The sequence below is a fragment of the Papaver somniferum genome, chromosome 6 (assembly GCF_003573695.1).
Source record: "Papaver somniferum cultivar HN1 chromosome 6, ASM357369v1, whole genome shotgun sequence".
Lineage (NCBI taxonomy): Eukaryota > Viridiplantae > Streptophyta > Magnoliopsida > Ranunculales > Papaveraceae > Papaver > Papaver somniferum.
In genome coordinates, this window is record NC_039363.1 from 15,280,159 (window position 1) to 15,305,280 (window position 25,122).

The window sequence follows — 25,122 nt, forward strand, 5'->3', positions numbered from 1 at the left end:
ATTTGAAATCGTGAAGGTAACTGAGAATTAGGCTTGTAAAGGAAGAAGAACTGATTGTTTATGTCAACTGATTAATGGGTTGGTGAAAAATTGAAGATGAAGTTGTATTGCAGATGATTTGAGAAATCAAAGAAGAAGAATTGAAGGGTCTCCCGTTGAAATGAAGAGATGTCTGTTACTGATGTGGTTCGTGTGTTTGCAGAGTTCAATAAATGGGGTTGAGTTGTGATGATCCTGGAAGTTAGAGTTTTGAATTTGGTATTGTTAGAGCGAGAATTGAAGATTGGGTTTATTTGTTGCTGAAATTGAAGGAATTACTGGCTCGATTGATATGTGGTTGTCTGATTTAGGGTTCTGAATTGAAGTCTGGATGAAAATGGAAACAGGGGTTTGATGTGATTCAGAAAGAACAAGAATGGGTTTTGCAGTTTGAATCTAAATTTAGTAGTTGTGTCAACAAAGATGCGGGTTGAGAAGATGATGCTTCTGAAGATTAAGAGAAGAAACTAAACTGAGAATGAGTTTTGGTGGTGATACGAAGTTTGAATGATGTTACTGCAATAACAGAATTATTGAATTACTTAGATGTTTTCTTAATGTTATTATGACTGTTTGGATCAGGTAAAAACTCGATAGTGGTCTAGAATCGGAACTGTATCACCAGTCCAGTCTAAAGTCAGTAGGTATCTAGAACATGAAACCTGCCACTAGGAGGTACAGGTACCGGGTTCTGAGGAAACCTGAACTATACCGACCCATATGCAGTCCTAGTAATATCATTTTAACCATGTCATCGGATCCTTCCCCCTAATTAGTATGTGGTATTTATAGCCCGCGATGGCCCATTGGTGGTATAAAGACTCTAAAGGTCCATCTAGCCTAACTTACAGACTTTAGCCCGTAAACAGTGGCCCGTGGGGTTTGTCATGTATTGTCAACTCAGTGGATTTATTAAAGACTAAAAAGTGAACACAGAGAGTCAGAGCGAGAGGGAGAGATGGGGGATTCACCACCACCACCACCACCCACAAACTCAAACTTATTGATTCCGGATTTTCCGAATGACATCTCTCTTCAGTGTATAGCTAGAGTACCACACATCCATCACTCAAATCTATCACTAGTTTCAAAATCATGGAACTCACTTCTCCGATCCCCTCATTTCTTCGATACTCGTTTCAATCTCAATTCTACTCAAACCCTTTTATTCATAAACGTCCGTATTCACAATTCATCTTTCAAATGGTATTTTTTTGACCCAAAAAACCCCAAATCCCTTTTCTCTGTTCCTTCAATTCCAGTTCAATCAATTGGTTCAGCTTTTGTTGCACTAGGCCACAAAATCTATGTAATTGGGGGGTCAATTAATGATATCCCATCACCAAGTGTCTGGGTTTTTGATTCTCGTTTGAAAAGATGGGAACTTGGTCCAAGAATGAGAGTGGGGAGAGAGTTCGCAGCTGCTGGGGTTGTGAATGGGAGAATTTATGTTATAGGTGGTTGTTTGATTGATTCATGGTCTAAATCAACTCACTGGGCTGAGGTTTTTGATCCTGTTATGGGAAATTGGGAGGCGGTTTCGAGTCTGATTGATGTTAAGGAGAAATGGATGCATGGGTGTGCTGTAATTGGGGATAAGGTGTATGCAATGGCGGATAGAGGTGGAGTTGTCTATGATACGAAGGAATTATCTTGGGATGTTGTGAATACAGAGATTGATTTAGGGTGGAGAGGGAGAGCTACTGTTGTTGATGAGATTTTGTTTTGTTATGATTATTTAGGGAAAATTAGAGGATTTGATGAGAGTGTGGGGTGTTGGAGGGAACTGAAGGGTTTGGATAGTGGGTTGCATAAGTTCTTGTGTGGAGCTACAATGGCTAATGTTGGAGGGAATTTGTGTGTTCTGTGGGAAAGAAAGGGTATGGGGAAGGAAATGGAGATTTGGTGTGCTGAAATTTCGATCCGGAAAGGTGGTGGTGAGTTATGGGGTTCCATTGTTTGGTCACAAGTGATTCTTGTGGTTCCGAACGGCTCTTCAGTTGTACATTGCTTGGCTGTTGCATTGTGATATCAGCACGTAACCTAAACAGGTATGTTGTCGTTGTTGTACTCGTTTCCTTCATTTGTTTTCCGGATTATGTTATATGTTGCTGAATTGTAGCTGTACTTGTGGGTATGAATGTACTTGTAATTATGTAATGTGTGTATTATCTGTTGGTGGTCAAATTCATTACTACATGTACATTATTCAAACTTCATTTTGAACAAATTAGAACCGACTTAATTCTGTGTTAAATAATTGGGAGTAAACTTTGTTTCACTAGTGTTCGCAGTAGCAAGCAATAGGTTGATTAGATAATGCTACAAATTCTGCAATTAAATGGAATACATCCACATTTACGCAGTAAAGTGAAGCAATCGGTTTAAGAGTGTGATCTTTAACAGATCAATAACATACCTGGGAAGTATTGTTGTTTGATGTGCAAAACTTATAGATAGGTTCTTAGATGTTGATTTTAGAAACTTCTGTTTAGAGTCTTTGAATATCTATGTTTTAATGACTCGTAGAACTTCCTCGGAGATTCTTCACTGAAAAACATGCTTCTTTAGGGGTGTGATGGAAAACCATGCATGGCCACAAAAACAAGCTGTCTAAAAACTTTAGGTCTCATTCAAATGTAACTTAAAGCTTCCAATGAGTAAATGTTTGTAGTGTCAGACTGCTGTGTAATCGAAGTTTGTTGCTGGTAGGTTGCAGAAGTTTCAGATTTTGATCTTAACATCACACTTCATGGCCTTATCTCGCACTTGGTTTAAATCTTGAAACTTCCACGTCATCGCTGGAATATTTATTTCTTATGTCTAATGCTACAGAGCAAAGGCCAGGATACGGTTACTTCAGCTTGACTTTTTTGTGGCTGTTATTGGTCAGCAATAGGTATTTTACCACATCCTTTACAGCCAGAATGGAAAGCTAACTTCATAGAAAGTTTTAACACATTGAATTGAAGAGTAATTCATGTAGACTTAGTGTCGGTTTAGCAACAAATCATTATTGGCCTAAGGTAATTCTTGATTACTTCAGGATAATCCAGTTTATTGTAGTGTGGGTTATGGTATGATTGTTGTTTTAATCATTTATGTTATCTTGTTTGTAGTTGAACTAATCTTGCATGAGCTGTCTTATGTGCTGTCCTTTGTAGCTATGAGGTGTCACTCCAACTCATGATGGAAAGGTTGGAGAGACATGTGGCAAGCATAGGTCTCTGTTTTAGCCTCACTTGTTTTTTGAAGGAAAATCTGTTTTTATCCATCATTAAGGTGAGGAAATTGAAGTAGATGACCTTAAAGATATTGCTACCTATTTCCTTGTTTTTAATTCTGTTTTGGGTATGTAGACTTCCAGCTACATAAAGTGCTGATTTTGTGTGTTGTAAGAGCATGTTTATACTAGGTTCAAGTTCTGCTTTCAGCATGTTGTTAGCTAATATGATATTTAGTGTTAAGCATAAACTTTAAGGAGCTGAAATTCCAACAATGCAGACTGCACTCAGTTGGGCAGGTCTTAGGGAATTTTCAATTAACAGTGCAACGGTGGTTGGTGTTAGAGAGAGTTGGTAGGATGTCGAGCTATGTTTCTGGTAAGTGGTTCAACATCGTGTTTGTGAAGTTCTTGGTCCTCTCAAATTTCAAATAGTCTATGCAGGGATTCCATATATTCACAATGTCACATACTAAACTCCCCGCGACGAGTTTACTAGGCCAGTTTAGGCTGGTTGTCCACTTAGTTTGATGAGAGATGATAAATTTAGAAGAAAGTGAAGAAGGAACCTTCCGAACCGTCTCAAATTCACAATTGCAGATCCAGATGCATTCAATCTGACTCTTATTATTTAGGAAATTTGGTGAATAAATCTTTTATGTCATTATGTGCATCATGCATTATGCCTGCACCAGTTTGCAGATATTGTTCCTTCCGGGAAGTGATTCCTGCAATCTGGACTTTATTTAGTTCTGTAATAGGATCTCAAGCCGAACTAGTCACCGATGTGAAATACAGGTGTGTATGGAGACAGTAGATGATCGAAATACAGGCATTTGCAAAGGTAATATTTAGGGTGTGTACATGAGGTAGTACCGTAGTGGGCTCTACTTTGTATAATACGTAGAATTTCCTGTCTGTACGGGTTAATTTAGTAAAGGGAATCCTTCATAAAGTATTCTCAGTTAGTGGTCACACGGTCAAAAGTCTCAAGGTTTCGTTTCTTTCATTCCTTTTCATTGAACTATACCACAGAGTATTAGCAGTAAACATCCCCGATTGCTCCATACCTAATTCTTTAAGAGCTTTTGCTTTGTGAACTTGGTTTTTCATGGTTTCCAGCTAGGACATTCAAGTTTACGTTCCATTCTCACGCTTCTGGAACGCCAATAATAAGGTTCAACCGGCAGATGCGTAGCGCGTGCAACTCCTCTAACTGAGATTTTATCACATGTTTTCTAATTCCTTCACTGATATTTTTGTTAGTGGTCCAGTTAGTAAGCAAGTTGGTTCCAATTAACTGGGCATATGGTTTATCTTTGTTTATAGAGAATCCAGCAATGTTAGTGACTTAGGTCAAGCTAAAAAAAACCTGGCCAAATTGGGGCCTATACCACTTAATTTGGGTCTCTATTTGGGTCTCTAGCTAGATGACAAAAAAGGTCATTAGAAATAACCTTCACACCATCCCTTATTAAAATAGTTATCTAAGTACTTATTTTACTCCTGATTAATTAGCATAAATTAATCATATTAGGTGTTAATTATGTTTTGGATGTGAGATTAACTAATGTTAGAGAGTTCTTCAAAACATCAAACATTTTGATATTTTTTCGTAAACAGTACTCAAAATCGGTTTATGTTCATGCACTTGTAAACCGATTCTGGATTGGTGTTTCCAAATTAACAGAGGAATCTATAATCGGTTAATGTTGCCATATGTATAATCCTATTTTTTTAATCTGGTTTTACATATTACATATATAAACCGATTGTTTCCTTTCATACGATTTTCTTTTTCATTCATTCCATTATTATTGTAGGATGCATTTAGCACATGCATCAAGCTTTTAAACCCCTAGGCGACCCTAGTGGACGAGTTATAGTCTCGTGAGGGTTTACATTAGGTCTACCCACAAAATCTATACAAAAACTTCTAAAGCCATCAATCTTCCTCCGAAGACGATACACGATCCATGAAGCCCGGGTTATCCTCCGGAATTTTGGCTACCAAGAAGTGATAGCTTGAATGCTTCCCCCTTTTCATCCAAGTAGCGCGCTTTCACGACTTCGTGCTACAAAAATATAAAAACAAACTTACATTTGTTAATGTTGTTTCATTGGAAGATAAAACAACATGGGTTACGTAAAACAAACCACAAAAATACTTACAAATTGTTCAATGGACAAGTTGAAGGGACGAGTGTTAAAAATCCGAGGTTGGATAGCTAAATAAGCAAGTACCGCATTTTCGATGACTAGGTGCCTATCATGGACTTATTGAACACTTCTTCCATTAGGATTCCCAAACTCTTGTCTATATTTGTTATGCACCTTTGTCCAAAAGGTTACGGCATCCACCCTTACGGAGGACTGATTTCTAACTCGAGTTTCCGCGTACCATGTTTTGGTGATTGCAAAATCTTCATTTGAATCAAATGATGTCATTTCTTGTATGTGGAGGTATGAAATGAGTAGTTGTGGAGCATATGGAGTGAGGGGGAATAAAATGATCAATTTTGAGGCAAATGGGGTCCAAGGGTGAGGTCTCTATTTATAGAGAAAGTCCCTAACGACTATTATTTTTGAAAAACGTGAAATAATTTGGTATAATCGGTCTTCTCGAAGGTCTGTAGAACCCGACTATGTTTTCATGCCACAAGGAATCGGTCTTTCTTGTGACCAACATAAACTGATTAAAGACATGTTAAAATTTTGAATTTTCACCGACACTTTGGTTTATATATATGCATATGTGACCTGATTCTAGCTTGAAAAACATACAAGAAAAATAGCTTAAACAATCGGTTAATGTTGACATATCGAGTAGACCGATTGTTGGCATGTCAGGCTAGAATTTTTGAGCAACACATAATTATAATTAAAACTTTAAATGCATTAAGTTCAACACAAAGATCATCCCAAATACAAACCTTAACCATCCCAAAAGACTTAAAATAACCACAAGTCTTATAAACTTAAAGTTTTAATATTTAAAAATTAAACTTAAAAACTTAAAGAGCACTAGCATCAGCAACAGCAGCACCATCAGGAGCATTTGCAGCAGCAACAGCATTAGGAGCAGCAACACCACCACCGGTACCAGCATCAGGAGCAGCTTGTGCTTGAGCCATTTGTTCCCACATATCTTCCAAAAATCCATGGCGATCCCTCTCAGTTGTAATCATGTTTCTCTTTGTCCTAGCGAACCTCATGAAGCTCTCCCAGTGCAAGCTTGTCTATCAATGCGAGGGTTTGCTCAAGACGGGTCTCACGCCCAAATGCAAACTTGTCGAGGCTTCTTTCTGGCACTGGTTCTGGTTCCCTAAGAATATCCTCCAAGGTGAGCTCTCGAGTGTAAAACGTTAGGTGTCCGAAGTCCATATCTACATAAAAAATAAACAAAAAACAAGTAAGAAATCGGTACATAAAGTAACATATGTAATCTGATTCTGAACAACAAAACGCGCATGAATGTCAAATATTACAATCGGTTTATGTGGTAGATGTATAAAACCCGATTAAGGGAAGGAATCTGAAGAGACTTTCTTAATCGGTAAATTAAAAAACACATAAAACCCGATTATGGGTTAGCATAGTTTAAAAAAAAAACTTTACCAAAATCGGATTTTTCTAAAGAAGATATAAACCGATTCTGGTGATATATTTTCATATTTCGTTTCTTAAACTAGAATCGGTTGATGTTAATCATCATTTAAACCGATTACTGTGCATGCAAATCATGGACGAAAACAAAACCCAGAACCGGTTTATTCGATATGTCAACAAAAACCGATTCTGAGTGTAATCTTCAATTTTGATTTTTCAAAATCGAATATTTAAACATGTAAATCAATAAAGATATAATCATAGAATGGGTTGATGGAGATTTACCTTTTTCTTGGATGGACCGAAGATTCGTTGGATAAAAGGATGAAAATTCTTTTTGATTAGGGTTTTGAGAATTTGGAAAGATTAGGAAGAAAATAGAAAGTTGTTTAGGTTTAGTTTTTTTGTTTTGTTTTTTGGATTTACCGAAAATGGAAAGATTAGTATTTATATGAGATTGTTTTAGGAATTAATGTGGGGATAAATTAGTATTTTTTAGAAATTTGGGTGCCCAGAATAATTTGGTGGTGTCGAAAGAGAAATTTGAAGCCCTAATTAAGTGGTATGGGCCCCAGTTTAACCAGATAAAAAAGGGTCTGTTAGTGTCAGCTTTCATGTTAATTAATGAAACTGGGTTAGTAAAAAACCTATACGACTAGTTGGTATGATTTATACTCGGTATAGATTCAAAAGAATGGTAAGGCCAAACACTATGGCGAGGATTTTTCTTTTCTATCCCTCATTTGTAGGGATAAATCCCAAAACGCAACCATTATGGTTTTCCATATCCCTACAATCCAAGGGAAATGTGAGTTTCCGTCAAAATTCCTGTTTGACGGGAACTGAGTTTCTGTAGCATTTTTGACGGGAACCGAGTTTTCGTATTTGGTTTTTTTAGTTTTACCCTAAAACTTTTTTTTTGCCACTACTTTTTTTACTTATAGTATCTATTTTTTACCTATTATATCTCATTTTTTTACCTAAACAAATACATTCCAAGGAAAAAAAAATTGGAAAAAAAAATACAAAAACTCAATTTCTATTCATACGAAAACTAAATTTCCGTCACATGTAACGAAGGGATGGAAAGGCACCATGGTGGAGCTGCCTTTTGACATGTATCCCTTCACTATAAAATGAGGGGTAGGGAAAGGATGAGGCCAACCATAGTGGTTGGCCTAAGGGAACCCATGGAGTGAAAAGAACTTTCTTTATAAGAAAAATTGTTTGCCAAGGATTTGAAAATTGGTTTAGGAGGTGGAAGATTTTCACTTAGAGCAGCAAATTGTGCTTTATTTTCAGATATTCCTCGGCTGCGTCTCTCTGTGTGAGTAAGAAAATATTTTTTTTTTCTTTTTCTTTTTGTTGTTCTTTTTACTCATTTGATATCCTTTCAAGGAGGACCATGAATCTATAATGGAGTGGTGTCTGCTTTCATTTTTTTCTCCCAAACTATTATATTTAATGATAGGTCCCAATGTCTGCTTTTATTATATAATCATATTATCATTAACAATGTCTACTTTAAAAGGACACTAGCTATGTAAATATATAGGTTCAAATTTGAATAATTGGTGACTGATGACTGCTGTACTTGTAATCACACAAAACATCATGTCTACTGTCATGGAGGAAATTTTCCATGGCTGCTATTATAATGCGGTTTTACTATCACAGTCAAAAATGAAAATGTTTTACTGCACTTTGATGGCATTGGGGTTGAAAATCCCAACTGTCCCGAGAACGATGAACGAAAGAGTAAATTTAGAGGTTGTTGTAAAAATGTGCAACTACAGTTTCAGAGCCATAAGTGACGGCTGCTGCCTCAATCTTTACATCTATAGTTCCGTTGCTGATAACGGTTGCAAATTTGACAGAAAGACATATTTCTTGCCAGGAGCAAATTGTTTCACGTAAACATACACATATTCTTGTGTTTTCATCATCGTTTTACACTTCAACAAGAGTCCAACCTAGAGGGGGCGGTTGTTTTCCACTTTCATATGGATGACCTAACGGTCACCATAAACATCAATATCATGCAGAAGAGAAGACCATTAGATTGAAATACATTTCATACCCTCTCTGTGGTTACTCTCTTTAGATTTATAAACGGTCTAAGGTTCTTAATTAGGATGGCACTGTTGGTTATCATGCACTATATAATGCACCTCTTCACCCCAAACATCTTATCAAATATCTCTCTCTCCTTTCTATCTCTAGCTGGTCTCATTTCAATGGATACCTCCACAATGAACATTGAAACACCAGAGACTCTAGGACCAAACCAAAATCATGTAGAAGAAACAAGAAAAGCCAGAAACTGGCCGTTAATCATTATTAATTGTGCCTTAGTTTTTTGTGGTGTTATAGGAGGTCCTCTTTTAATGAGATTATATTATCTTCATGGTGGTAGTCGTAAATGGCTGAGTAGTTGTTTGCAAACTGCTGGTTTTCCAGTTCTCTTATTTCCTCTCATTTTTCTCTATATTAAATCGAAACCTTCAATGCAAAAGAACGATCAAAGTTGTTCCTTCTTTATGGAACCTATGGTGTTCGTTTGGAGTGCCATAATTGGAATTGTGTTTGGTGTTTCTAATTTCATGTACGCATTGGGTTTATCTTATCTTCCAGTGTCAACTTCAATAATTCTCTTTGCAACTCAGCTGTGTTTTACAGCATTTTTTGCATGGTTGATTGTGAAACAAAAATTTACAGCATTTATTATAAATGCAGTGATTGTAATGACACTAGGATCGGTCTTATTGGGTATTAATACGGATGGGGATAGACCAATTGGGGTATCAAAAGCTCAGTATTTATTGGGGTTTCTTTTAACATTGGCTGCTGCTGCTTTAACTGGCCTCGGGATGCCTTTTGTTGAGCTTGCTCTCAGTAAAGCAACCAGAAATATTACATATTCGACTTTGTTGCAGTTTCAAATCATTCTTGGCCTGTTTGGAACCGGCTTAAATGTCATTGGGATGCTAATAAACAAAGATTTTCAGGTATGTACTTTTTTTAGGGGTTTACAGCTTTTTTTTTTTCTTATTCATCCGCATAAACAGAACTCTGGTTTTGTGAGCTTTGGTGTTTATAGCAGAAATGGCTTCCTGATATTATGCATGAGTAGAACCACACCATGTTACATATAACACTCGTTGTGTTTGTTTTTCTTTGACGAGTCTAATCTGAGGCACCAGCAGTTGGAACCAATATTCCTAGCAAAAGATGGAATTAAACATATCTTAAACTAAGCTAACTTTAGCTTCCAAAAGTTCAGTATCTTGCAACACATTTTAAAATTGATTCGTTTCACAGGCTATACCCAGAGAAGCAGACGAGTTCGAGCTCGGGAAAGGCAAGTATTATATGATAATAATCTTGACTGCATTAACATGGCAACTAGCGTCTCTTGGTAGCCTAGGCATCATTTTATACACAAACGCTCTTTTCAACGGTATATACACATCAGTTCTCGTCCCCTTCACCGAAGTAGGCGCCGTCATATTTTTCCACGAGAGTTTCACAGGATTAAAAGGAATGGCATTGGCATTATGTCTCTGGGGTTTCTCTTCCTACTTTTATGGAGAGTACAAGATGATGAATAAAGTGGGAAATAATGACAGTACACACGAGGAAACCGAGAAAGTTGAGAATGAAACATGAATATTGGATGATCAAGAAGCACCTTACGGTACTGCATGAACACATGTTCTCCAAGGTTTCCTCTTCCATGTTAAAAATTTTAGATAGTATAAGCGTGTATGATGGATTATTTGGCTTTGAGGTAAGAGAAGAAGAGACTGCCCTAACGCAAGGAACGTATACAATGGCGGAATTATAATTGAAGGCAGAGGGGGATGACAAAAAGTGGGGGAAAAGAAGAAGAATTTGAGTAATTTTCAGTTGTTTTTTGGTTTTTCTTTGCGATTAGTGGTAGTTGTATGAATGTGTATAAATTAATGCTTTTGTTATTGAATGGGTAGGAATAAAAAAAGAAAAGCAAACAAAAAGTTTATTTCCTCCTTACAAAGAAAGGACTATTATTGGGCTTAAAGGGGTGGGACTTTGGGGGTTTGAAAGACTATGTGGAGATTAAGTGGTGTGGGTGGGACTTTGGGGGGTTTGAAAGACTATGTGGAGATTAAGTGGTGTAAGGGGAGATCAGTTATGTAAAAGTTTAAAAACACCATCAATTATTTTCATTTATGACGTTTTTACCCTTCCATTAACTGATTAACTAATCAAAAAAAATTAAAAATCATTAAATGAAAAGAAACACTGGAAATCAAAATTATTAAAAGAAAAAATAAAACCGTTCCATCACCTCTCTTTTTTCCTTCTTCTTCTTCCCTTGCTTCCCCTTTCTCTTTTCCTTCTTCTTCATCTATCATTCTTCCTTTGAAACAATTAATCGTCGATTCAAAAAAATTTCGTCGTGGATTAAACTCATTGTATAAAATCATGAAAGAAAAGTAAAAATTAGGTCATTCTTCGTCGAATCAACCTCCTCTTGGAGCAGAGAAACCAACTTCAACAAATGAAATAGGAAGTGAAGATGAAGAGGAATTGAACGAAGAAGATGCACCAGCCTCTCAGATTCCTGAGATGACAACAATAAGGTATGAATTGAAATACCCTCTCTTTATTTAAGCTTTTTATCGATCTTTCAGTTGGTTTCAAAAATTTTAGGTCTGAAAAGATAGTTTCAGAAAGTGTTTGCGGCTGGGAGTTATTGAATTCCCAGCCGTAAATACGTCTCACGGTTGGGATATACTGGTTTCCCAGCCGTGTATATGTATCACGGTTGGGAGATCTAAGAACTCCCAGCCGTTTATGTTTCTTACGGTTGGGATTTTTCAGAACTCCCAGCCGTAAAGTGGTCGATGCGTACGAGATCGATAAATCCCACCCGCAACAAGTTATTTACGGCTGGGACTTTCCTAGCCGTATATCTCCCTGTGTTCGAATTTTGTTTCAACGGTAGTGGTTACGTCTTGGTTTTTCTGTCCGTAATTGATTTTCCCAACCGTATAAGTTAGTTTCATATCTGATTTGGTACGACGGCTAGGTTTTCCTATCCGTAATATGAGTAAGAATGCGAAAAAAAACTTTCCTAACCGTTATTGGTTTTACGTCTTGGTCGATAAATCAAAATCCTATCCGTTATTTTTGTAGCGGCCGTGATTTTCTATTTTTCTTAGACGTTTTTTTTACATCTTGGTCGGTTGATAAATATCCCATCCGTAATTTCATTTTCGTCTGGAACTATACATATTTCCCAGCCGTTGTAACTTATCTTCTTTTGGATTTTGGTCTGATTTTTCTTTGAACAGAAAAGAAAAGAGGAAGAAAAGATCAATAAAAGTAACAATTTCTAGTGAGCCCACTCCGCAACCTCGTCACGGAAAATTATTTGGTGCAAACGCAAATAATACAAGTGAAATTGGAGTTGATAGAGTAAGTGAAGGTGTACTTGCTATTAGTGGAGGAAATGTAGGTGGAGTTTCTGGAGGAAATGAAGGCCTTGCTGTTACTGGAGGAAATGAAGGTGAAGTTTCTGGAAGAGATATAAGTGGAGTTGATGTTGCTGGAGGAAATGAAGGTGGAGTTGTTGCTGGAGGAAATGAAGGTGGAGTTGTTACTGAAGTTGGCACTTCTAATGGTCCTGCTCTTGATAAAGGTAAATCAGTGGTTGAGGAGGACAAGAAGGATGAAAAGAAGAAGTATCTACCAAAGGATAGTGCATTAGATATCATTGATATTATGGTGATTTTACCTCCCAAGAAGAATGAGAGACCTTGGGGTGCGCCAAGAGATCGTTCCGTCTTGATTGGTTACCAGTCATCATGGGCTGCTAGAGTCTGTGCAACAAAGGTAATAAATCAAACTTAATATATATGTTATTTTCATTTTACTATGGAAACTTAATTGTAATAACCAAGATTTTATATAATCTGTAGTTTCCCAATAAAGAGGTTCCTAGACTAAGCACCAACAACCAAAGTTTTGGTCGTTGGAGGGTGAGCATCCAAAGCATCCATATGTGGTAGTTTTGGTAAAAGCTTAGGAGTTATGGTCTGGAATCGAGGAGCTGCAGAAATCGTATGATGTTGTGACAGTTCACTAGTCCAGAAGGGGCTATAAATGACGAATGAAATCTGTTATAAAACATGATTTATCACGGTTTTCATCTGTTATTCGAACCGTTAATTATTTGGTGTGACTCTTTATAAATGACGAAAAAATAATGTTATAAAGTATGACAACTAAAATTTGTGATTTAAAATCACACACAGAATCTATTACTAAGTTTCACGGTTTTTGTATGTAACATATAATAACGGTTGATTAATGTCATAAAAAAATCACGGTTACTATATAATTCGAGATAATGGTTTACAACTATTATAATTCGAGATATTTTTATTAAATAAATTTTTTAATTTAACAAGAAAGTTCTGTCATTTTTTGGCTACGGATTCAATTCTGGGAATTTGAAATCCAGGTTTTGGGATCCGAAATCCGTTCAGAAATATGAAACTCGTTCATAAAATTATATTTGGTATATCGGAAATTCATCCTGATTAAAAAACAAAATAGAAGTTAAACAAATTGACTTTATTAATTATTTTTTAGAAGAAAATAGAATATTCGAATATAAATAGGAAGACATCCTAACAACTCCAAGTTACTGAAAATCAAAAAAGTAATCAATCCTACTGTCACTGCCGCTCTAACTTGATCACTCTCCTAAGAGAGTCACATAGGCCTTTGGCCACCTCATTAAATTACCAATGGGAACATCCCGAAGTACAACATCATCTCTGCCGCACAACATTGCACTTGGCTCAATGATTTCCACAAGCATGCAGTCATGATCATCATCAATCGCCAGCTTAGTGTCAACATATGCAAGTGCGACCGGCTTTTTCCTTAAGTTCCTCAAACAACATAGACCAAACGATGAAGGTGGTGCTAGGACCCCAATATTCTGTATATATAACAAGACAAAGTCAGTATTATATAAATCTGACTATACATTACTATCCGGATATACATTACTAAGAACTATTCGAGGTCACCTGCTGACAAGAGCTATTAGAGATCTGATCATGTATTCCAGTGTTGTTTTCCTGTCTTTCAGCATCCAACTGTGTTTTTCAAAGCTTCGTTTTTCTGATTCTCTTTCCGCACATTGTGCTTCTCTTCTTGCAACCTGGCTTCCATAAATTCAGAAGGAAGAAACTGAGATTTAGAAACACCAGCACCCATTCAGTGTATGTATCCCTTTCGAACAGTGCCAAATATCTAGCCAAATATAAGAAGCAAATTCAAATTCCATGAAATTCAGTTGAACAATTAATGTAACACCAGGGCATTTTTTTAGACTACTGTACAGATGGAAAGTCTCCGGCAATTCACAAGGTGGCAATAAGGGTATACACATGAAGGGAAACTTCAGTTATTAATAAATGTTTCCAATACAATCTAGCACTTATGTCTTCAAACATATGTTATAACGAGTTCAAGCCTGGTGCTGGCTACTTGAAGCAGCAATTACTACTAAAACATAAAATAAGACAGTTCTAAAGATGCAACCGTATTACAGTATGGCAATGTAGCAATGTGATTGTAAGACATTAAAAACAATTGCAAATCAAATCAGTAAGCATTATTGTAAGAGAGCAACGTAACCACTATCACCATCCAATATGAAAATTCAAGAAGCAAAAAGATTCATGTAACAACAAATTCACCACTAACCTTGGTAACAGCGTCGGTTCCCAAACACTTCTGTGCTGAAGGATCTTTATCATATTCCTCCTTCACCAATGCCTACACATCAACAAAAGCCAACTAAAGTCAGAGACTAATTGATGTCATAAATATGAATAAATAATATTAAACAAAAAATGAGAACTTACTAATTTTGCAGCTGCCATTGATTTAGAAGATGACGTATTATCATCTGGGGTGACTTTATGTGTCTTCAAAAACACGTCTGGCCTATATATCTCACCAGTGGGACTTTCTTTTTCCTGTGACAACACACAATGCATCAACTACTTGCACTATTTTGCATCAAAATATGACATCTTTGAGACAATAAAGAAGAGGTTTCTACTGACAAGATAAGTGCATCGAAATCCTGTTAGATGCTTAGATAAGTAATTATTATATAGCATCACGTCTTATAATCTAACCAACTTAGTTTCTTCAGTTAATATTGCAATTGAAAAACCAATTGGATTGAAACTAATAAGTGACCCTTTCAGCAAGAAGCGATAATGCGCAGGATGAACAAGAACCAACGAAACTGCATAAACAAGGACTCTTGGGATACAAAAAACTTCTTATGCTATCCTAGATAACAAAACAGACACATCAATTAGCAACCTCTGCTGACTAGCAAATATAGGAATACAGATGACAGAAAAATAAGATCTCAAACCAATAAGTCTGATAAGTGATAAGATAAACGATTCCAACACTAATACGATAAATCTTGACATCCGAGTACCTGCTGCAATGGGATTGAAGCTTGATGTTCAAGTCAGTATGGGCTGAATATGAGTTACGCAAATGGCATGGTATTAACTAAACACCACAGAACTTTACTAGATGCTACCCTTGCTATTTATGCTTATGCAGCAAATACGAAATCCAGCGGCATGGTATTAACTCAGATTGTCTTATTAAAAAACTATAACAAACCCAAGTTTCAGATTCAATCGGAGATAGTCCGATATGAAATATCCATTCATCTTTTCAATCAAAAAGTCATAAGTTAATTAGCGATTGTATTATTACAAAACTAAAACAATCCTATGTAACCTAATTTCAGATTCAATCAAAGATACTCTAATATGAAACTCATGCATTTTTTCAATCATAATAAGTTATTTACCTGTAGATAAGCATAAAAAAGATATACCTCGCTGTTTTTGATCTCTGATAATCCCCCAAAAGATAAATCTTTTAACATCTCTTAGTTGATTTTAGGGTTTAACTTTATAGCTAATCCAAAACACCAAGCGGGAATAATCCCCGCCCAAAATGATTTTCGTGTGATTTTCATCCCGCTCAAAAAAAAATTGTTAGGGTTCAAATCGAATTTTTTTTTGACCGAGATTATTTCCGCTAGATGTTCTTCTTCCATTTCTTCTAAATATATTCTTCTTTACATCCTACGGCGATGCAAAGATGTTTCCAAAACTTCACTAATAAACCTTAATTTTCTGCCAAAAAAAATTAGATTGTGGAAAAAACTTACCCAAGATAGAGAGGGGGATGAAGTGAGAAGAACCGATAGAACCGAGGAGAATGTTCTTTTATCAGTATCAAGGAGACGCGTCCGTTTTTTTTTTATCTTATTTTTTGGTTAATAGCGTTCAGTGAAGACCCGCCACGAGTCAAACACTTTGGTACATTCTTTGTTGTGGCAAAGACAAAAAAGAATTTCGTCTCTTTACTTTGCACCAAATCATAGCTCCAGTTCACGTTTTTTCTTTTTCCTTTTTGTTTTTTTTGTACCGCTACAATCTTTACGACTTGTCTGCATAAACATCACACTTCTCGATTACAGTATGTATATAATCAGCTAAAATACCAACTGTTGCTAGATTGACCAACTGTTGTAATGTAAAAACGAAGGGATCAGTACTAATAAATAAGGATCAAGGATTAAGCAGCTTTGACTATAGTTGATTGAGACTAATAAATAATATAATAAATAAAAGGTTGTTTTGTTGAAATTATTTTGTAAAGCATGACGAAATTTACCACCACACAAATGTAATTAAAATAACATTACCAACTAAAGTTACATAATAATTTCACGTTATCCGGCCTTGCTGGTTATCATTAGGGGTAATTGTCGATTTTCACTTGTAATTCTATTATCCATCCGACAATAAAATGTTACAGCAGAATCGCAGTGAGATGTAAATTTGGCCGTTTGGAAGTTGCAAGTGGTCAAGATAGCACTATTCGTGCAATTATACTGATTTTAGGTTTAAATTTTGAATTATGAGCCACAGTCAAAAAGACTTTTAGTTACGTGGCATTTTTAAGTTATTGGGATAATTGTCGAGTTTCGTACATTCTTTCGTCGTCCATCTGATTAAAGTTAGAACTTCAACCTTTTGAGTTGAGGCGATTTGCATCAAAATTTATTACACAATCAAAACTCGATACTTCAATTGTAATAAATCGAAACAATATGAATATTTTTTAATGAAAATTGGATCGAGTTATGACGATTTCGAGTAAGTTGTAGATGGTGGATTTTCGACAAAGGCTGAATTCGTAAACTCATAATTATACGAAGGTCTGATTCAACAATCAGACGTGAGTATCGAGACACTGGTCTCTCATCGAATTCTCAACGGAGAGTACTTTCTCTCAGAGTACATGTAGATATGTAGTCTCACGACTAGACAACGACATATCTCATGAATACTGAATACTTTCAGTGATTATTTCTATATAGCATCACGAGATGGACGGCTCCTAGACAGCTTGCTCTGCTAGTATAGAGCGATAACGTCTTCAGGAACAAACAACAAGTTTACCCTGACTATGTAAAGGATATGACTTACCGGCAAGCTCGTATCAGGATAATTAATGCTCCTAGACAGCTTGCTCTGCTAGTATAGAGCCACAAATTTAATTATTCCTAATTATAATCGCTCCTATTCCATGGTCGAATCCACGACTGGTCCCATGGAATGACAATAACAATTGTTCGATTCTATGATCGAATCCACAACTTGATCTCATAGAATAGCAATAACTATATTATCTTATTACTCCAATTGCATGATCGAATCCACAACTGGTCTCATAAATGGTAATAGATAAATCTTAATTACTCCGATTCTATGGTCGAAACTTCGATCCCATGGAAAGGTAATGCTCACTCTATTATTCTAAATTCATAGTCGAATCCTCAGCTGATCCTATGAATTAATAATAAACATTTTATTACTCAGATTTGTGAATTATTTTCCACTGAATTCCACAATTAGTAATAAATAATCAACAACCGGGCGTTTGAGCTACCTCTAAGTAAGCCCCGATTCAAATGGTGAAGGTGTATTCAACAATGATACACTAACAGTCACCGCACGAACGAGTATTTCAAAAATACAACGAAACGATGAACCTATGCAAAATAGAGAAGAAAATAATAAATAATTAAAATATTGACCAGGGTGCTGGGAGCACGGACACACGACCGACCGACCGTGTCGTGGTCAATCCCACGCCAGTTTTTATATTTTTAATGCATTTTTATTATTTTACGGGAAAATTAGGGAAACTCGTGGGACTGGGCCCTAGCCGGCCGGCCATGCCTTCCACGGTCCCACACGCCCTTGTTTTATTATTTTAATATTTTTTGCTTCCTTGAACTCATGAAAATTCCTTCAATTCATGGAAACTCCCTAAATTCATCAAATTTCTCAAAATTCATGAATTTTTCATAAAATCATTATAAAATTAGGAAAACTCGTGGGACCGGTCCCTAGCCGGCCGTCCATGCCTTCCACGGTCCCACACGCCCTTGTTTTATTATTTTAATATTTTTTGCTTCCTTGAACTCATGAAAACTCCTTCAATTAATGGAAACTCCCAAAATTCATCAAATTTCTCAAAATTCATGAATTTTTAATAAAATCATCAAAATATTATAAAATTAAGGAAAAGGCACCACGGGACCGTGGTCACGACCGACCGACCATGCCTTGACCACGGCGGTCCCACGCCTCCTCATTCCTTATTTTATAATTATTTTTCATCATCTCATGGTGTTTTCCTCATTTTCGTCGAAACCCTAATTTTGGCATATTTTCTCGAACGGATGCTCAATTGCACGCCATAAAATATCAAAATTCTCAGGACTGAGACACGGACGCCTTGGGGACACGAGCACGCTATCTTGACCGACCAAGATTGGTTCTTTGTCTCACGGAAGCCGGTCCCATCAATTTTCATAGTTTTGACCTAATTTGCACAATTGCTCGTATTATGTCCAAAACTCTCCCAAACACTTTGGATTTTCATGAAGTGATCGTCGGGCGGTCATGGGACAACCCAGGGCCGGTTTCATGACTCCATGGTCGGTCCCTCGCCTCGTCATAATTAATTAGGTTTTCTCACCTAAGGCTCAGACGAGCATTTTCGAATAAATGATTAAACCAGCATTTAATCATTCTTTCACCAACAAATCTTCAACTCTTCAGGAGTTCTTCGTATTTGCTCACGTGAGCATATGGACACTACATGGTTGATCCAAAGTCCCATGTAATCGCTCCCTCCTTCGTCCCATGGTTGAAATTCTGACGAACCATGAATTGATCATCAATTGATCAAATTAGGGTTTCTAAATCCAAGGATCATCATTCCAGATTCTAAACTTAATAATTTTATGACGACCTCATGGTCATTAATTTTATTAATTATGCTCGGTTCAACGACCAATATTCTAATTAATATTTTGGTACGCTGCCAATAATCCATCAGATGAGCAAACATGCTCAGACGATCAAAAATTCAACAATTCATCACATGAGAAGCATTTGCTCAGATGAGGAATATTTGCTCGAACCAAGGAATATTGGTTCAACAATCGATATTCAACAATCCATCGAATGAGCAATACTTTTTCACTTCATCGTAAGAACTATACCTCTGTCTCATGACATGTTCAATTCATGAGTTTCAGAACATCATGTTCAACTCAACGACTACATGGACTCATCCTCCCATTAAACCACAAAGTCATCAATTGACAAACAAACCACGAAACGTCAATCGTGTCACTTGGGGGGATATCACTTAGGGTTTTGGTCTGGCGGTCTACGTCACGTGTGTTCAAACACACGATGGAACGTGAGCAAGTCGTGCAATCAGTTGAAGGAATTCACGAGGTAGTGGGTGGAAAATCGACCAAGTCTCTACACGTTGAACAACTGGTTTCAACACGATCTCCACTTCCCCACTCCTTGATTCCATCAACTGTCACACTTCATGGAATCATGGTGTCTACAACTCCATCAATATAAATAAGTTTCTGAATCATGATTGAAGCATCATCAGTATCATCAATCTCACGTCTCATCGACAACACGAGATCATCAACTCATCCATTAAGCAACTACTCTCAATTGAGCAATTTCAATCACTCAGAGCTTATCGTATTCGGAATTCACACACCCACAATCTTTGATTACCATTGATTTCACACATTTCTCATCTTCCCTTCTACAGATCAACCCATCCTCTCTTGTGACCGAATTTACTCTGGAACGATCATTGTCTTGATTTAGGTCAGAGTACTACAGATTGATCTCTCGAATCTAAAGCACCCCCTTTGCAGCGGTTTAACATTTCGCTCGGTTCGAGGAGTCTCCTCAGTACGGTCGTCTCCTCAATTCCTTAAAAACCAGCAAATCGTTTTTCCCCATCTACAGTTGGAGAAACTGGAACTTAATCCTTTCGAATTTAGGTTATATTATGCGTCAAAAATTCAGTTACAAATCAAGACTCGGCACTTCGCTTGAAAATTTGACCTGGTTGGAACGAATTCGAGTAAAATTGGAGAAACTAGAACTTCATCCTTTAGAATTGAGGCTATCTGCATCAAAATGCAGTTACATAATCAAGACTCGACACTTAAGTCGAAAATTATGGTTCGAGTAAAATTGGTGAAACTAGAACTTCTTCCTTTCGATTCTGGCTATATGCGTCAAAATTCAGTTACATAATCGAAACTCGGCACTTCACTCTAAAATTTGACCTGGTTGGAACGAGTTAGAGCAAAATTGGAGAAACTAAAACTTCATCCTTTCAATTCAAGGCTATACGCATCAAAATTCAGTTACATAATCGAGACTCGGCACTTCACTCGAAAATTTGACCTTGTTTGAACGAGTTCAAGTAAAATTGGAGAAACTAGAACTTCATCCTTTCAATTCGAGGCTATATGCGTCAATATTCAGTTACATAATCGCGACTCGGCACTTCACTCGAAAATTTGACCTTGTTGGAACGAGTTCGAGTAAAATTGGAAAAACTGGAACTTCATCCTATCGATTCGAGGCTATCCGCGTCAAAATTCAATTGCGTTATCAAAACTCGACACTTCAGTCGAACATTTGATCTAGTTGGAACAAGTTCGAGTAAAATTGGAGAAACTGGAACTTCATCCTTTCAATTCGAGGCTATATGTGTCAAAATTCAGTTACATAATCGAGACTCGGCACTTCACTCGGAAATTTGACCTGGTTGGAACGAGTTCGAGTAAAATTGGAGAGAAACTGGAACTTCATTCTTTCGATTAGAGGCTATATGCGTCAAAATTCAGTTGCGTAATCAAAACTCGGCACTTCAGTCGAATATTTGATATATCTGGAATGAGTTCGAGTAAAATTGGAGAAACTGGAAATTCAACCTTTCAATTCGAAGCTATATGTATCAAAACTCAGTTACATAATCGAGACTCGGCACTTCACTTGAAAATTTGACCTGGTTAGAATAAGTTCGAGTAAAATTGGAGAAACTGGAACTTCATCGTTTCGATTCGAGGCTTTCAGTTACATAATCAAAACTCGGCACTTCAGTCGAATATTTGATCTACTTGGAACGAGTTCAAGTAAAATTAGAGAAACTGGAACTTCATCCTTTAGAATTGCAGTTATCTGCATCAAAATTCAGTTACATAATCGATACTTGACACTTAAGTCGAAAATTAGAGTTCGAGTAAAATTGAAGAAACTGGAACTTCATCCTTTCGGACTGAGACGGTTTGCAATTTGCATCAGAATGTGTATTTATAATAAAAAAAATCCTTTACTCAATTGAATATCTAAAAGGATTAAGCTCAAATTAGTTTAAACTCAATATTTATTTTTATCAAAGTTGAATATCTGAATAAAAAGAATTAAATTCAACTGAGACCCAAAGTAAAAAAATTCAAGAAATACATTAAGAAATACTCCCTCCGTTCTTTTTTAATAGGCCAGTTTCTATAAATAAAAGTTTCAAAAAAATAGGCCAGTTTCCTAATTGGGAAAGTCAAATGTTATTTTAATTTTTTGGGACCACTTTTCTCTTAACTTCTTTTGATGACAAGTGTCATGTGGACCACTTCACTTTACTTCTTTTGCTAACAAGTGTCATGGGGACCATTTCACTTCACTTCTTTTATTGACAAGTGTCATGAGGACCACTTTCAATGATTAGTTCTCTTAATTTCCTTAAATTTCGCTAAAAACAAAACTGGCCTATTAAAAAAGAACGGAGGGAGTACATTTTTATCATAAATGAAAACTCCTACTAAAAAACCAGGGCTGATAAATTTTATTGTGAGCCATTGTTGGGACGTTGACTGGTGTTGAACTTCTGCTTCTCCTAAATTTTCCCGTAACATCATAACTAATAATCAGTACTAAAACTTCATAAGCTTTCGTCTACATTACCAGGCTAATTCATCAGCTCTGCCATCCATGGCATACTAAACATGCGCTGCAACCTTTCCGCAACTGAGAAGTATCTTAGGTTTTTCATCGCCACTCTTTGGCATGTGGCTTCTGCTTATCAGCTGGTTTCCATCTATTTTCTTTACAATTAGGACATTCATCCAAGTCAGGATAATCCTTCCGGTAAAGAATGCAATCATTCAGGCAAGCATTTATAATTTCACACTTCAACCGAAAATTATACAACCACTCTTTTCTGAGTCTCTGACATTAGTTCTCATTAGAAACTGCATAAACAACTTTAGAAGGGTTTCCTCTAAGGAGTACTTTAGTTCCAAGGCATTAAATATGTAAGTAAATGTCTAAAATTAATATCATCTGAATCTGAAACTTAATTTATTAAAGTAGTACCTTTTAATAATGCACTTGATTTTTACATGGAAAGTACATACTTGGCATGCAAAAATTTGCATTTTAAACAGATGGCTCTACACAGTAAAACTTGTCTCACGAATCCAACCTAACTACTAGCACCCATACGGGATTGGACGAAACACCCACAAAAACCATTTCAGGGAATACGTACTTCTTTGACGTATGCTCGATGTCAAAGAAGCGATGGCTAGCCGGAGACGACAGATTAGTATGCAGTATGCCTCATTATATACAGTCTGTACCTATGAATCATCACGATATGTTCTTCTTATCATCTCACTTACCTCAATTTATTTGTTACGATCTGACTAGGGAAGGGAAGCATCTAAGAGTAGTACTACTACACTGCCGGCTTGTGGTTGGAGTTTGCATCTTGTTGAACATTTTCAAACACCAGCAGTTCAGAGATGCAAAATTTACAATAACTCATGGAAACGTTTGGCTAAACAACATTTGGTAAAAAATGAAGGCTAATCTTAGAGATTTTGATACAGAACTACAAATTATCAGAATAAGATTAGTATTCATTGCAGTAAAAAACAAAATTACAAATTATCAGAATTAAGATTACGTTTTTAAATAGTTTTTTGAGGAGACATGGTTGGTAAAATAGTTTCTTGCTGATTGGGGATCTAAGAATCAGACCGAATAATCTCTGTCAAGGAACATAATGTTAGGCCTGACTTCTATGTTTTCTTCGACAATAGGAATTTGTTTACTTTGTTTTTCAAAGTTGATTGGCAATTATTCGCCAGCGCTATCATACTGCATTACAAATTAGTAAATCTATTATGTGTCTGCTCTTCCGAAAGTTACAACCAACACGATGCAATGTATAAATATTAATCTAAAGTTAGACAGGGTTTCAGTCCTAAATTGTGTGATGAGTACAGATTCTACTGAACACATATCACTTCTAAAGAAAAATAAAGAACGTATATGCACGGTTAGGACCAAACACTAAAATATCCTCTTTGGCCGTACGATGTCATTCTAAAAGCTAAAGTTTATAAAACAACATCATTCCAATAAAGCCTGTTTCAAGATTTTTGAAGCACGATGAAACACCTAAAATTGGAAGAGTGGAAAATTAAGCAATTTTCAAGACCTTTGAGGCACGTTCCTTTTCACCTTCCCCCAACACCCACAATTTTGAGTTTTGGCCTGTCTTAGCAAACAGACGGCAAGCAGTAGGATTCCAAGTAGTGGAGATTAAGCTCAAACCGCATATACTAGATAATTGTATCGAAATACGTCTAGGATAAATACTCACCAGATCAATCTTATACTCAGAGAGAAGAAACAACACATGACCATATTAACAAAGAACTAATCAATCTGATGACATAAACCTATAAAACCTACTAAGGAACAGGACAATTTCATGATCGAAGTTTGGAAAGAAATATTATTACAATAAAGGAAATCCATATGTCATACTCTTATCAAATCAACAGACCAGTTGCAGAACCAAATTATGAAACCAAAATCTTTACAATCATCGATTCTTAAGCTTAAGAGAGAGGAAAAAAAATCAAAGATGAAAAGGGATTTGAAACTTACTTTAATTTGATATTTCTTCTTCTCCGATCTCCTCTTTTGTCTAGCAAAATAACAAAAAGAATGGTTTGAAAAAGTGAATTCCGAAACCAATTTCATTCAATCGAACTAATCAAAATCAATCCTTCCAATTTCTACCAAATCAAAATCTTTGGATGTACAATTTTGGTCACCAAAATCAATTTTTTAGGGACATAGAAACTTAGCAAAACCCATATACAAAGATGACAAGGATTCCAAACTTACTCGATACTGTCTTCTTCTTCTAATCTACATTTTCCTCTTGGGTGGGTAGTTAGGGTTCCGGAGGAAAAAAAACGGACGGCGGGGTGAAGAGATGAACTAAGAACTTATCTTCTGCTTCTGGGGTGTTAACTAGAATGGAACCGACATCGCTCTATGGACTTATGGCAAGTAATCCGGTGTCTATGCCAAGCCAGTGGTAAGCTATTTTTGTGGTGCGTAACAAAATATCATTGGGGGCATTAAAACTTATGATACCCGACAGATTTATTCCATGATATAATAGTCCATGAAAAATCATGCACCCACAAATTTATCATATTTGAGAATAACATTTTTTTGGTGTTAAATAATGGGTCCCACTATTTTCAAATTATATGACATTATTTGTTTGTAATATCCTAGTCACGCAATTAGTTTGTCATTTAAAAACGTGATTTATACCCTATTCCGGACTAGTGGTTTGTAATTTTAGAGAAAGATTCTGGCGCGAAACCATGACTTTTCTACTCCCATTCGGCGAGA

General features: G+C 36.4%; 4 protein-coding genes and 1 long non-coding RNA gene across 7 annotated transcripts; 3 read left to right on the forward strand and 2 right to left on the reverse strand.

Moving 5' to 3' along the window:
- Positions 1-979: 979 nt before the first annotated feature.
- Positions 980-2,293, forward strand: LOC113287018 (F-box/kelch-repeat protein SKIP6-like). The gene has a single exon (XM_026535672.1). It carries the CDS (start codon positions 998-1,000, stop codon positions 2,066-2,068), a length of 1,071 nt encoding a protein of 356 aa, XP_026391457.1. The 5' UTR covers positions 980-997; the 3' UTR covers positions 2,069-2,293.
- A 6,792-nt stretch (positions 2,294-9,085) lies between these two features.
- Positions 9,086-10,964, forward strand: LOC113287017 (purine permease 3-like). The gene is made up of 2 exons (XM_026535671.1): positions 9,086-9,879; positions 10,193-10,964. The coding sequence occupies exons 1-2, from the start codon at positions 9,109-9,111 to the stop codon at positions 10,538-10,540; spliced, it is 1,119 nt and encodes a 372-aa protein (XP_026391456.1). The 5' UTR covers positions 9,086-9,108; the 3' UTR covers positions 10,541-10,964.
- A 191-nt stretch (positions 10,965-11,155) lies between these two features.
- LOC113285469 lies at positions 11,156-13,210 on the forward strand. The gene is made up of 3 exons (XM_026534348.1): positions 11,156-11,496; positions 12,211-12,751; positions 12,838-13,210. The coding sequence occupies exons 1-3, from the start codon at positions 11,483-11,485 to the stop codon at positions 12,925-12,927; spliced, it is 645 nt and encodes a 214-aa protein (XP_026390133.1). The 5' UTR covers positions 11,156-11,482; the 3' UTR covers positions 12,928-13,210.
- Positions 13,211-13,480: 270 nt separating this feature from the next.
- On the reverse strand, positions 13,481-16,142 carry LOC113285470. 3 transcript variants are annotated; one of them, XR_003328676.1, is made up of 5 exons: positions 15,786-16,142; positions 14,803-14,916; positions 14,642-14,713; positions 13,960-14,185; positions 13,481-13,868 (listed from the first exon to the last, which is right to left on the reverse strand). XR_003328676.1 is itself a non-coding variant. In XM_026534350.1 (5 exons), the coding sequence occupies exons 1-5, from the start codon at positions 15,861-15,863 to the stop codon at positions 13,853-13,855; spliced, it is 387 nt and encodes a 128-aa protein (XP_026390135.1). In that variant the 5' UTR covers positions 15,864-16,142; the 3' UTR covers positions 13,481-13,852. The 3 variants fall into 3 exon arrangements, 2 of the variants coding, with proteins under 2 accessions (XP_026390135.1, XP_026390134.1); XM_026534350.1 differs by having other exon boundaries at positions 13,960-14,093; positions 15,813-16,142; XM_026534349.1 differs by having other exon boundaries at positions 13,960-14,093.
- Positions 16,143-23,884: 7,742 nt separating this feature from the next.
- LOC113287019 lies at positions 23,885-24,827 on the reverse strand. The gene is made up of 2 exons (XR_003329661.1): positions 24,601-24,827; positions 23,885-24,397 (listed from the first exon to the last, which is right to left on the reverse strand). It is a non-coding gene; the product is annotated as an uncharacterized LOC113287019 (long non-coding RNA).
- Positions 24,828-25,122: the final 295 nt, after the last annotated feature.

Bases quoted from the DNA above. Each gene is read 5' to 3' on its own strand.
- LOC113287017 (XM_026535671.1), top strand. From the start codon at position 9,109: ATGGATACCTCCACAATGAACATTGAAACACCAGAGACTCTAGGACCA. The intron at 9,880-10,192 runs GTATGTACTTTT...TTCGTTTCACAG, and splicing joins TAATAAACAAAGATTTTCAG to GCTATACCCAGAGAAGCAGA.
- LOC113287018 (XM_026535672.1), top strand. From the start codon at position 998: ATGGGGGATTCACCACCACCACCACCACCCACAAACTCAAACTTATTG.
- LOC113285470 (XM_026534349.1), bottom strand. From the start codon at position 15,863: ATGTTAAAAGATTTATCTTTTGGGGGATTATCAGAGATCAAAAACAGC. The intron at 14,714-14,802 runs GTAAGTTCTCAT...GTTGATGTGTAG, and splicing joins CAATGGCAGCTGCAAAATTA to GCATTGGTGAAGGAGGAATA. The intron at 14,094-14,641 runs GTTAGTGGTGAA...TATGGAAGCCAG, and splicing joins GAACCGACGCTGTTACCAAG to GTTGCAAGAAGAGAAGCACA.
- LOC113285469 (XM_026534348.1), top strand. The intron at 12,752-12,837 runs GTAATAAATCAA...TATAATCTGTAG, and splicing joins CTAGAGTCTGTGCAACAAAG to TTTCCCAATAAAGAGGTTCC.